The sequence below is a fragment of the Acinonyx jubatus genome, chromosome F2 (genome assembly GCF_027475565.1).
Source record: "Acinonyx jubatus isolate Ajub_Pintada_27869175 chromosome F2, VMU_Ajub_asm_v1.0, whole genome shotgun sequence".
Lineage (NCBI taxonomy): Eukaryota > Metazoa > Chordata > Mammalia > Carnivora > Felidae > Acinonyx > Acinonyx jubatus.
In genome coordinates, this window is record NC_069394.1 from 42,103,476 (window position 1) to 42,116,984 (window position 13,509).

Consider the following 13,509-nt stretch of genomic DNA (forward strand, 5'->3'; position numbering starts at 1 on the left):
TATATAGCTGCTCTAGTGTTAATTTTTTGAGGAAACTCCATGCTATTTTCCATAGCAGTTGTACCATTTTACATTCCCACCAACAGTGCGTGAGGGTTCCAATTTCTCCACATCCTCACCAACACTCGTTACTTTCTTTTCTTTTTTTAAAGTTTTAAAAAAAATGTTTGATCTATTTATGAGAGACAGAGAGACAGAGTGCAGTGAGGGAGGGGCAGAGAGAGGGAGGCACAGAATTTGAAGCAGGCTCCAGGCTCTGATCTGTCAGCACAGAGTCTGACGCGGGGCTTGAACTCACAAACTGTGAGATCATGACTTGAGCCGAAGTCAGATGCTTAACTCACTGAGCCACCCAGGTGCCCCTTGTTATTTTCTTTTCTTAAATTTTATAATGGCCATTCTAACAGATGTGGTTTTGATTTGCATTTCCTTGATGATTTGCGATGTTGGCCATCTTTCAATATACCTGTTGGCTACCTGTATATCTTCTTTGGAGAAATGTCTATTTTAAGTCCTTTGTCCGTCTCAAAATCGGATTATTTTAATTTTTTCAGTTTTTTGCTGTTGAACTGCAGAAGTTTCTTTTTACATGATGCATATAACCTCTCATCAGATATGCAATTTGTAAAGTCTTTTATTCTGTAGGTAGGTAGGTAGGCTTTTCATGCTGTTGCTGGTTTCCTTTGCTCTGCAGAAGCTTTTCACTTTGATGTAGTCCCACTGGTGTATTTTTGCTTTTACTGCCTGTGCTTTTGGTGTCATATCCGAAAACTAAGTTCTTAATCACATTTCTATCAGCACCTGTTCATCTGAATGGCAAATGTGCTAATGTCTCACACGGACTCCAGTGGACTGGAACTAAGCTCCACTGCATGCATGTGGTTCAGGTCCCCCAGTGATGGCAGAGCTGGGAACTCGACCCCCAACCTCTGGCTCCTCTAACAAAACGTTTCTGTTGAGGCCTGGTATTGCCACTTACCAGCTCTGTGACTTTAACCAACTGCTGTCAGCTCCCACAGTCTTGGTTTTCTAATCTGTAGAGATAGGTAAAATGGAGGTACCTTCTTGTTGAGGCTGTTGGAGGATTAAATGAGAAAATACATTTATAGCTCTTAGTACAGCACCCAGCACATAGTAAACTTAATACATGTCCGGCATTATTTTAATTCTGATGAATTCAATCTACGGCAGAAGCCAGGATTCTGCCCGTGGGCAGATGTGTTTCCGCTCTCGCTGCGGGGGCCAAACCTGCCTACTCCAAGTGTACAGTGGTGCGAACCAGGGATCTGCTGACTCAGCCTCTCCAGCAGAAGGCCTGGAAATCAGTTGTTTTATTTATTTACTTTTTTAAGATAACATTTGCTATTTATTAAAGTAGTTCTTACAGAGCTTACATTCTGCAGAAGAGAGCAGAGCACTCTTAGTGGTTTTATCTTTTTGGAGGTAAAAAGGACTACCAAATGTAATTTCGTCGAAGAAAGGCAACTTGATGTTGGCTAGGTTCATGTACCAGGTCTTTTTAAGCAGTGCAAGATCCCGAGGTTCCTGTCTGGGGCAAAAATTCATTAATTCATTCAATAAATATTTATTGAACATCTAATGTGGAATTTCTGTTCCGAAATCAGTCATTTTAATAAGTGCCCTGCAAAGAGGAGAAACCCTCCTAGTTTTTTCCTTTACTCTCCTACTAATATCACACTTCACTTCACTTTGGACGCTACGTGTGTGGGTCTTCCCCACCAAGCAATTCTTTGACACCAGCCTGAAGTCCTACAACTTAACGAAATTCTGACACTACCTACCTGGAGATAGTGCTGACTCCACAGGTTAAGGGCTCAGTTCCATACGACCACCCCTACTTCAGAAGCCAATTGCAAACCCCAGGTTGTCACCTGCACTTCAGAGAGACTGGCTATAAACTGGCTATATGATTCCCTTCTCAGGTTCCACCCCTTGCTAGAACAGCTCACAGAACTCAGAGAAACACTTACATTCACTAATTTTATCAAGGATATGATAGAGGATATAGGTGGACAGCCAGATGAAAAGACCCATGGGACAAGGTCTGGAAGTATCCCCAGTGCAGGAGTTCCTGTCCCCACTGTGTTGGGGTGCACCACTCTCTCAAAGCACCGGATATGTTCACCAACCTGGAAGCTCTGTGAGCTTGTGGGATTTTTACGGAGGCTTGTCCTGCAGACAGGACTGATCGGTGATTCAATCTCTAGCTTTCTTTCCCCTTCCTAGGGGGTGGGGCCACAAGTGCTAAGCTTCTAATTATGGCTTGCTCTTTCTGGTGAGCAGCCCCCATCCTGAAGCAATCCAGGACCCCACCAAGAATTGCTTCATTAGAACAAAAGGTACTTCTCACCCAGGAAATTCCAGGGGGCTTATTAGGAGTTCAGTGTCAGGAGCCAGGGGCAGGGAACAATATATATATTTTCTATTATTTCACATGCCAAAGTGATGCTTAGGATGAATCAAGTTTTAGGAATGCTGTCCTGCTCAATATTTACTGCCACCCAGAGTGCTGGCCTATTGTGTGATAGAACATGATAGTCTTGGGGCCAAGTGGGTATCAGGAGCAGGAAGTCTATTCCTTTGAGTCCTGCTCAGCTTATCAATAACTCCCCTGGACCCCCTTTTTAAAATTCAGGGTTTTGTTTTAGCTTGAAAATTTTTAGGTCATTTTTTGTTTTTTTAAGTTTATTTATTTATTTTGAGAGAGCGTTGGGGAGGGGCAGAGAGAGAGAATCCCAAGCAGGCTCCACACTGTCAGCGCAGAGCCCCGATGCGGGGCTTGAACTCATGAACCATGAGGTCATGACCTGACCCAAAACCAAGAGTGGGACACTTAACCAACTGAGTCACCCAGGTGCCCCTAGCTTTAACTTTTTCAGTGCAAATTTGTCACTTCTCTATTGTGGCTGGGCTTTTTGAGTTCTCAATATGTGGCCTATTTTTAACCAGCTCAAGCATCATTTGGAAAAATAATGCACACACTTTTTTCTTGTCACCAGTCATTGGTAAAAATGTGAAATAACCCCAGTCTCAACTCCTCTCTCTCAACACTTTTATCTCTGCCTCCAGGTTGAATCTAAATCACTGCGTTTGACCTTTCAAGTAGTTGTGTGAAGAGGAATTGAGGCCTGAACATGTTTTTTCAGTTTATTTGATGAATATGTCTCGTTAGAGGGACCCAAGACCATCCCAAGAGGCCACAATGGGTCTCTTGACTTGGCTTTGCAGGCACCTCCCTGTGTTATGAAAGATGATACAGAGGGTTTGATAAGGCTTGTCTCTCTCTGATTAAGTTCTACTGATTATCATTTGCTAATTTAGCATCTTTCATTTCTAATTTTTTCCCTGGAAGATGTGGGTCAGTGTTTTTCCTGGTGTGAAAGTTAAGCACACTGATCAATAGCAGGCTGCTCCTTTCTCATTTGGTCTTCCATTCAGTAAGTGTTTAAGGAGCACTGACATCCTCTCTTTACCGGTCTCCCTGTTGGGTGTGGGTACCCTCACATGGCTGCTTCTGCAGTTATTTTCCTAAAACACAAATCTGACCTTGTCAGTCTTGTGCGTAATGCTTCTCTTTGCTCCTCAAGGATAAAGTTCCAGCTCTTTAGCTGGACACACAGTCTCCCCTCTCATCTTTTTCTACTCTCAGTCTCACATGTTCTGTCAGGATAACACAGGCTTCTTCCCATTTGCAGACATGGTGTCTCGTGTTTTTATCCCCCACCTCTGGGGGCGGCAGTGATGGGGTGGGAAATCCAGGGAGGCCATGTAGGACCCATTTGGTGAGAGGATAGGATGCCCCTCCTCTGTCTGAGCACATGGAGAGCTGAGCTGCCTGCATGAGCTTGGACTTGGCTGGACCAGCAAGGAACAGAGTACATCCTTTGTCCACATTGTAGGCTTGCTCTGGGGCTGTTCTATCTGCCAGGATTTCTCTGTTTGATGCCCCTGTCTTCATCCCCTGAGATAAGGAGTGGGTCCCTGGGAGTCAGAAGCTCTAGCTTGCACCCCACCCTCAGGTGAGGAGCTCTATCAGATCACTTGGAGGTGATCAAAAAATCATTATGGGGCCATGGCCTCCAGATAGGGGGTGCTTATCTCTGTAAACATCCTCTCTTTTACATCTTGTCTAGCTTACAAAATTTTATATCCTGTATGTTATATCCTGTCAATTGCTTCTTATTTTCTATCTCAAATGACCTTGAGTCTTCAGACATAATCCTTTCTCTTCCATATGAACAATCTTTCTATCATCCTTTCTATTGAACTAGAAATTGTGTTGTGATGTTGTGTGTGTTTGTGTGTGCATAGAGGAGAGGGGTTTCTGAAGAGTGGGAATTTTCCCCAGAATCTCTTTTCTACTGGGGCTCTCAAGAGCCCAAGAAGGACCAAGTCTTTCTCATCTTTATATTTCTTGACTGATAACACAATGGATACTGCATGCCAAGGAAGAGTGGAGAAACAAAGATGAATATAACACAATTCCTCCTCTCAGAGAGCTTATGCTCAGTCAAGATCTAAAATAGATAACCAAACAATGAGATTCCTGAGTCAGGTACTGTGAGATTACAGAAGATGTGGAGCCTGTCCATCTGGGGATAGCCGGTGCGGATTGGGAAAGCTGATGTGGAGAGGACAACATTGACATTGAGCCAAGTCCTGACTGAGGGAGAGAACTTTTTTGGATGTTAGGGAAGGGCAGGCCAAGCTAATGCGATGGTGTGTCAAATCCTCCATGAGTTTTTCTCTTCCTTGATCTTAGCCAAAAGGCCAAGAAGCGATGAGTTTTTCTCTTCCTGAATGGATATTACCATTTCTGTTTCACTGATGAGCAACTGACATAAACCAAAGTTAAAAGACTGACAGCTCCCCAGAGGTCCTGGGTCCTACAGGCCTGGGAAAGTGAACAAAACAGTGTGGTTTCCACAATCCATAATGTACCTTTTGGGCTTTGCTTTGGTTCCTTTGTTTTTGAGGTCCTGGGTGCCACTGAGACTGTGACTGTATCCTCTCCCTGGAAAAAAATTCACATGTACACAAATATAAATATTTCAATTTTGGTTTCTAGGGCTTCACAGCTTCCTAGAAGCCTTTTAATCCCAGATGAGAAGCCCAACTTTAGGGGCTATCACTCTTCAGCAGGCCTTTAAAGTTAGGATTCCTCCCCCACCCCCAGAATCATGGACTCTGTGCCTTGAGAGAGACCTTAAAAGTCACACAGAACCAGTTACTTAAATGATATGTAAGTTGTTTCTAGGCTAGCCTAGAAACCTTTGTTTAACCCTATTCTTGAAAGCTACCAGAGTTGGGAATTTACTGGTTTTTGAAGCAACTCCTTGTCTTGGGTAGCTCTGTTATGTGCTTCCTCTTATTACACTCAAATTAGTTTCTTGATTCTTGATTCCTGGCTCTGTCCAGCATGGTCTGGAACAAGAGTGGATCCTCTATCTTTTGATTTTCTCTGCTAACCTCTGCCACCCTCTATGAGGTTAAGTCCTTTATCTTGGGGTTTGGATCCCGAGGTTTCTGGGGAATCATTCTCCATACAATGTGAACATCTCAATATGAGCCTTTCCCCATCTGTCTTCTGGGAATTTTCTTGATAGAATTAATAAATTTCTGCTGAATGAATGGAGTATCCCAGGGTTAAGTAAATTTGAGGAATGCTATATTGATTTCCTCTTTTAGGAGAGTCAGAATGCATATAGCATATGAAAAGCTCTGATAAGTCCTTTAGCAAAGTCTTTTTTTAGGGTTCTGTTATCATTCTGAGAAGTAGGTTTTTGCTGACACCAAACTGGGAACTGCTGCTCTGTAAGAAAGTTTTTAAAGGACTTTTGGGACCGAATCTTTTAAGAGAGCTAATCGTCCTCCAAATTAATTTTTCCTCTTTTTTTCCCCCTACACAGCCTCTTGATTTTGAAACAGTAGCTGTTCACAACATTGTGTTCCAAGCGGAGAATCCTGAGCCTCTGGTGTCTGGTGTAAATTATAACACCAGCTCTTCTGCGAAGTTCAAGCTTATTGTGACAGATGTGAATGAAGCACCCCAATTTTCCCAGCGCATATACCAAGCAAAAGTCAGGGAAGATGTGGCTGTAGGCACTAAAGTGGGCAACGTGACTGCCAAGGATCCGGAAAATCTGGACATAAGGTAGAGGAGAGCAACGCTGGGCAGGCCTAGCTGTGCTGTGACCATGGCCAGTGGGGAAGAAGAAGGGCTGGGAGGGGCAGAGAGGCTGGCCTGACTCCAGGGCTCTCCCCTAAGAAAGGAGCCAGTGATCTGAAGCTCTATCCTAGGGTCCATGGTGAACTTAATCTTGGTCCCAACAGTCATCAATACCCTCTGGGCATCAGTGAGAATCCAGGCCCAGGCAAGTGGGAAGCATGTCAGCTTCCATCCCAGCCCACTAACTGCAAGTTGTGGCAGAGAGCTGGTGAGTTCAGCAGATGGGGTCCAGAAATTGGGTGACCCAAAGCCAGGCTCTGTGTCTGTACCAGCCACGGAGGCCAGGGTTTGGGAGAGAGTTCTAGCCCAGTCCCTAAAATGGACTGAAGCTCTAGACAGAGAGAATGAAGCAAAAGCCCGGTTGGACAGACTCAGCCACCTGATATAAGGGAATCTTCTGGATGCAGAGTGCCTACATTTCTTGGATCTCTGGACAATAGTTCTGGGGTGACAAGACTCATTCCAGAGCCTACCTCTGGAGAGGCCAGTGCCCAGGCTGAGGCGGTTAGAAAAAAAAGATGCAAATCTTTCCATTCTTAGTCATTTTTTCCCAGTGTGACAGGACTTACATAGATTTGCCTTAGAAGTGAACAATGATAATTTGCCCAAGATATATATATATGTGTGTGTTTGTGTGTATCCATATCTATATCAATATTTATAACTTCTTTAAGATTGTGTAGTTAACAAGCACATAGATAGGATTTGAGCCCAAATCTTTTGCTTCTGCGGCATGACAAATACTTTAGCATGCCTTAAACCGTTGCATGTGGTTATGAATGACCTTAAATTCCTTAAATTTCTTGAAACATTTGAGGGGAGTCTTGCCTCCCAGTGAGCTGTCATTTAGGTACTTGGGATCACTTCTAAGACCTTATTCTGATTGTCTATCAAGGAATAAAGTTCCCATCTACAATTTCACTCTCTACATCCTTCTTTGGTTCCATAAAAACAAACATAAGGGGCGCCGGGATGGCTCAGTTGGTTAAGCGTCTGACTTCAGGTCAGGTCATGATCTCACGGGACTGTGCTCTGTGCTGACAGCTCAGAGCCTGGAGCCTGCTTTGGATTCTGTGTCTCTTTCTGTCTCTTCCCCTCCCCTGCTTGTGCTCGGTTTCTCTCTCTCAAAAATAAGTAAACATTTTTTTTAAAGGCAAACATAAGAAAGAAAGAAGAGTGGGGGCTGTACTGTGTGGTTTAGTGTAGGTACTAATATATACATCAGAGCCACAAATTATGATGGGGCACAAAATATTTGTAATTTACGGCCATTTATTGTTTAACAAATACTTCTGCCTTCTTCATGAGAATGCTATAAAGATTATTAGTCAAAGATAAGTGAAAAAAAATTTGAGTTTATGAGTAGGGAAAACAAAGTCATTTAAGAACATTTCTTGGATCAAGGAAAAGATATACATGCTATTAAACTGAGATCAGGAAGATGAGGAAGAAGACCGAGAAGGGGAGTGTCCTGTAAGAAGACAAATGAAAAAAGGTATTTCAAGAACGAGGAATAATCAATATTTCTGAGGCTAGTAATAGGTCAGTTTAGAATTAAGGATGGCTCCAAAGTTTTTGGCCTGAGTGCATTCTTTTTCTCTCAGCCCCCAAAATTTATAATCCATCAGCACCCATTGGGTCCTAATCCGACCCACCAGCAAAAATTAGAAATCCTTTCCTGGAAATATATCCAGAATGCAGATGCTTCTCACCATGTCCACCATGGTCCAGACCACCATCCTCTCTTTCCTGGGTCCATCCCTGCCCACTCCTCCAGCCCACCCTGCGTCCACCTGCCACAATCACAGTGGTCCTTTTAAAAAGTGGATCAGCTCAAAGGACTTCACTGAAAACCTTCCAAAGAGTTCCCATCTTACTCAGAATGAAATTCCAAGTACATAGGATTTCTTCTTCATCAGCTGTGCACGCAGCCTAACAGTGCTTGGCATATAGAACATACTAATATTACAAAAAAAAAAATTAATTTGATGAACTAATACACCCTGGCTTTTTAATCATTCTCTTGCTTCTGGATATATAGGTTGTTTCCAGTATTTTTTTATTATATAAAATATTTTGAATATATGCATGAATGGAATTCTTTTTTAACCTTGATTAAATTTTTTTTTATTTGGGGGAAAATTTCCAGAGGTGGTATTCTTTGGCCTAAAGATATGGACATCCTTATGGCTATGTTGTGTTGCCTCTCAAAAGGCAACACTAATCGGTTTTCCTGTGGTTCTAGTCTTGTCTCAGATTCATCTCTCACACACCTAACAACAAGTTCCATTGAAAACACAAATATGACTAGATCACCTTCCTGCTTAACAGCATTCCACGGCTGCCCATTGCTTCCCATTATCTGGCTCTTTCTACTTCCCTGGTTTCATCTTTTGCCATCCACTGCTTCCCGTTTTTATCCCAACACAGCTGGGATGTCTGACCCTCTCACACCACCAGGCTATTCCTTGGTCTCTTTGCATTAGCTCATGCAATCGGTTCTGCTTGAAGCATCCTGTTTCTTGCCTTAGTTAACATCTCCTGCTTCAGAAAGGCTTCTCTGGGGTGCCACAGGGCCCCTCTCATTGTATTTACCACATTTTACTGGAATTATCTATTTCTGTGTCTGTCTCCTCCATTGGCCTAAGAGCCTGTTTTTTTGGGTTTTTGTTTTTTGTTTTTGTTTTTTGTTTTTTTGATAATCTCCTCTCTTGTTCTACAGCCTGATGTTTGCTAAGCACTCAGTAGATGTTTGTAGAAGGAACAATTCACTGTGCCACCAGCAGCCTGAGTATCCACCCATTCCCTGGCATCTCTGCCCCTGGGTGTTCAAGTTTTCTTAGAGGGAGTGGTTTGCTAATCAGTTTTAAAAGATGTTTCCAGGGGGCACCTGGGTGGCTCGGTCGGTTAAGCATCTGGCTTCGGCTCAGGTCATGATCTCACCATTTGTGGGGTTGAGTCCCGAGTTGGGCTCTGTGCTGACAACTCAGAGCCTGGAGCCTGCTTCAGATTCTGTGTCTCCCTCTCTCTCTGCCCCTCCCCCGCTCACACTCTGTCTCTCTCTCTCTCTTTCTCTCTCAAAAATAAATAAACATTAAAAAAATTTTTTAAAAATGTTTCCAGGCTGTCTTAATTAGAAACCTTTGATTTGCAGAAAAGTTTAACTTCTTTGGTCCAGAATTTGTGACTATACCTTTTCTAATAAAACAAGTATAACTACAAATCCGTAAGGATGAGGACATCCTCCTTTTGAAGATAGATGAGATACAAATAAAGCATTACTAATATTAATTAATTATCCTTTAAATATGTTATAAGTGATATGCAAGGGATAAGGCATAATAATCCATTTTCACACAGACTAATGTGGGTTTTCTTTTGCTCTTTTTACTCTATGAAGTTATTCTCTGAGAGACAACACAAGAGGCTGGCTTAAAATTGACCCTGCCACTGGCGAGATCTTTACCACGGCTCCTCTGGACAGGGAAGCTGAAAGTCTGTATCGGGTGCAAGTGATGGCGACCGAAGTAGGTGAGAAAGAAAAAAGGAGCAAATTATTAGGTGGTACGTTAATAGACATGGGAGGGAAGATGGCACGGGTGGGAAACTTAACTGGGTCAAATTGTCAGCCTATCTTAGAGTGGAAGGTTGATAAGGGTGCAAAAGTGGAGTGAAGGGCCCACACCTTCCTGGTTCTGTGCAAGGTGTGGCCCATGAGTGCCCCTGAACTGGGCTCTTTCAGGCAGGGGCACACCTGCAGGCTGGCTAGTCAGCAAGAGAGCTGCTGCCACTCGCTCTTGTTCCTGGAGGGACTACAGCTTCTGCGCAGGTGTCTGTGTCCCCGCTGAACTCCCTCCCCTTCCTCCAAAGTGCTTGTGGGTTTCTCTCGAGAGCAGGGCCAAACCACTGCTCTGCTGACCTAGACCATTACTTGCTCTTTCAGCCTGAGATTGCAGTGGTTCAGGTCTGATCCTTTCTGAAACAGAAAATATTTAAAACAAATTTTTTTTAAGTTTATTTACTTATTTTGAGAAAGAGAGAGAGAGAGCACAAGCAGGGGAGGGGCAGAGAGAAGGAGAGACAGAATTCCAAGCAGGCTCAGTGCCATCGGTGCAGAGCCCGATCGATGTGGGGCTCAAACTCACAAACTGTGAGAGCGTGATCTGAGTGGAGAGGAAGGGTCGGACGCTTAACCGACTGCACCACCCAGGTACCCCTGAGACAGAAAGTGTTTTATGCCATGTTGTCAACTTGGATATGTGCCAGAATCACCTGGGAGCCTGTTCAATAAGGTAGGAGGAGTTCACCCCTGGAGATTCTGATTCACTAGGTTTGGCTGGCCCTGGGTATCTCTGTTCTGATGAAATCAGGTGACCATTTGAAAGAAAAGATGTATATAGATGAGCCCAGGATGTTTGAATCATCCTGCAGAATCTTTGCATTCCGTTGGATCCCGTTGTGGTGCTATATATCCCCACTGACTTTGAACGTAGAGTTCCAGGGAATTTAAAAAATTAAAATCAACATAAATCCACAGGAATAGCATGCTTACCAGTGATAAGGCTGGTGATTAAAACATGAGCCTTCTTTGCATTTAAATGGAGTTTTCTAACTTAGAGTAGAAATTCTGTTGTTCTTATGCTGGTTGAAGCCTCTAATTAAATAGCAAATATATCTGCCTGGTTTACCAGAAAATGAGAATTGAACAAATTGGGACTAAATAAATACAGTTTTAGACCAAAAAAAATATATAAATAAATAAACTCTCAAAATGTGAGGCCCAGGGTTGGGAGGTGGAATGGGGAACATTCCAGTGGATGGAAATCATAAAAATGGCCCCTGCCTGTGAAAAGATTAAGAAAAACAAAAGCACCACAGTCAGATTAAGCCAATGAGGGTAGAAATGCCGAAGTGTGTGCCAAATTTGGAACGATTGTGTGCAAGCAGACAGGCCTTGCTGAAGTGGGGGCGGGGCGGGGGGGGGGACGGTCTTTCTCCCTTGCTTGTTTCCACAGATGCACATTCCATTATCACATTGTATACCTTTAACTCTTGATTTAAAAGCTCCCGAGTAATCAGGAAGTTTCTGGCTGAGCCTTTGTGCCACGCATTCCGCTACAACATACCATGGGGATTAACGCTTGACTTTGGATGTGTCCTAGGGGCCTCTCACATTTTAGAAGTTTCACAAATCAAAATCGGGATTCAATGCTCTGCACCCCTTGTTGGCTCTGAAATGATGCCTGAAACGACCTCAAGAGCACAGTGTCTTTCCCCCCCTTTGGTTAAATGTGGTCAGGGCCCTAGAAGACAGTTGAAAAGCAAAGCAGGAAGACAGGGTTCACTGGAATTGAAACGGGATGGGGTCAGAAATTGTGGAAATGGTATCTGTGATTGATGTCAGGGAGAATGAGGAGAGCCAGTGTTTATGTTGCCCTGGCATCTGTGTTTCAAGCACTCAGTGTGACAACTTAATCCTCATCCAACACTTTGGGTAAGTACTATTATTGGCCATACTTTATGGACGAGGGAATCAAGGCACTGAGAAGTTAAGTAACTTGCCCACCATCACACAGCTACCAACCATTAAGGCTACAGGGTCTAAATCTTTCACCACTACACCACAGAAAATCACATTCGCGCAGCCCTTTACTGTTTTCAACAAACACAACACATGGGATCCTCACAAAGTCACATGTTGTACAGCTGAAGAAACGGGTGTAGAAAACCACAAACATGCCCGAGTCAGTGCTGAGGAGCAGTTGTGGGCTCTAGAGTCAGACTTCCTGGGATGGAAGCCTCTCTACTGCTGTGTGACCTTGAGCAAGTCACACGACTTCTCTGAACCTCAGTCTTGTCATCAGTAAATGCACATTGGAGTTGTTTTGAAGTAATACGTATAAAATATTAGTGTGTAAATCTTAGTTATTATTATCATCACTAAGACTTTTTAACCAGGAAACGAAAGTGGGTCTGATTCTAAAAGCTTGTTATCTTTCTACTACTTCAGCATACCCAACTGCTTTAAGAGTGTGTGTGTGTGTGTATGTGTGTGTGTGTGTGTGTGTGTGTGTGTATTTATTTATTTATTTTAAAGAAAAGAAGGTATCTTGTCACGTTATGAGGAAAATGAGAAAGCTGATATCATGTTTCAATCCCTTACTTCCTTAGGCGGCTCCTCCCAGAGCTCCATAGCCAGTTTCCACCTGACCCTCTTGGATGTCAACGACAACCCCCCTCGGCTAGCCAAGGAGTACACGGGCTTGTTTCTGTGCCATCCCCTCCACCAAGAGGGGACTCTCATTTTTGAGGTCACTGATGATGATCAGCGGTCATTTCCGAGTCCACACTTTTCATATTCCCTTGTCAGTGAAAGCTCACGAAATGACTGGGAAGTTTCGAGAGTCAACGGTGAGTTGAACAAAACACTGACGGATGATAAAATTAGTTTTTATTTGCCTTGGTGTGCTTGCGGTAGCACTCAACACAGAGTTTTCCCCCATGCTGCAGGGAGGAAGCTCATGCTTTGAGAACCTGTAGAGGGGAGCTCTCCAGGGGGAAGAAAGCCCTGGGCTTCGGAGGGAGGAGAGATTAACATACAGCATCCCCCTTAGTGTATAGGGGCAGTTGGACAATCTGAACAGCATTTGCAAAATTTCCAATGGCCACCGAGGGACAGATTTCATAATGGTTTTTAAAAACACCTTCATGGAAAAATAATTGTCACACAATAAACGGCACATATTTAAAGTGCACAATTTTATAGAAATTGATAAATGTCGAGCCCATGAAGCCCTCATCACAATAAGGATAAGAATATTTTCACCACCCCCCAAGATTTTTCATGCTCTAGCTCTAGGTGCAGTCCTCATTTCCCACCCCACCCCCACCCCGCCAGTCCTCCACCCCCCATCCCCGGGAATGGCTGCTCTGCTTTTCATCACTATAGATTAGTTTGCATTTTCAAGAATTTTATCTAAATAAAATAATACAGTATGTGCTCTTTTTAGCTGGCTGTTTTTGCCTTAGCTTACTTATTCTGGAATTTCTCCATGTCGTTCTGTGTATCAATACTCATTCCTTTCGATTATGGAGTAGCATTCCATGGTAAGACGCTCTCACAGTTTGTTAGCCATTCACTTCTTGACTGTCACTTGGTTTGCTTCCAGTCTTTGCTGTTATAAATAAAGCTGCTATGAGCATTGTGACCAAGAATTCTGTAGGAGCATATGCTTTTATTTTTCTTGGTTAAATACCTA

General features: G+C 43.3%; 1 protein-coding gene across 6 annotated transcripts in view; it reads left to right on the top strand.

The window, feature by feature from the left end:
• CDH17 (cadherin 17) overlaps positions 1 to 13,509 on the top strand; it is a 75,994-nt gene that overhangs the window by 56,061 nt on the left and 6,424 nt on the right. For 4 of the 6 annotated variants that reach the window (XM_053208172.1, XM_053208175.1, XM_053208174.1 and 1 more), the window contains 3 exons: positions 5,931 to 6,175; positions 9,651 to 9,814; positions 12,422 to 12,661. In XM_053208172.1, the coding sequence (XP_053064147.1) occupies positions 5,931 to 6,175; positions 9,651 to 9,814; positions 12,422 to 12,661 (649 nt within the window). The remainder of the gene's footprint in view (positions 1 to 5,930; positions 6,176 to 9,650; positions 9,815 to 12,421; positions 12,662 to 13,509) is intronic. The other 2 variants (XM_015072174.3, XM_027064223.2) reach the window with 1 other exon arrangement.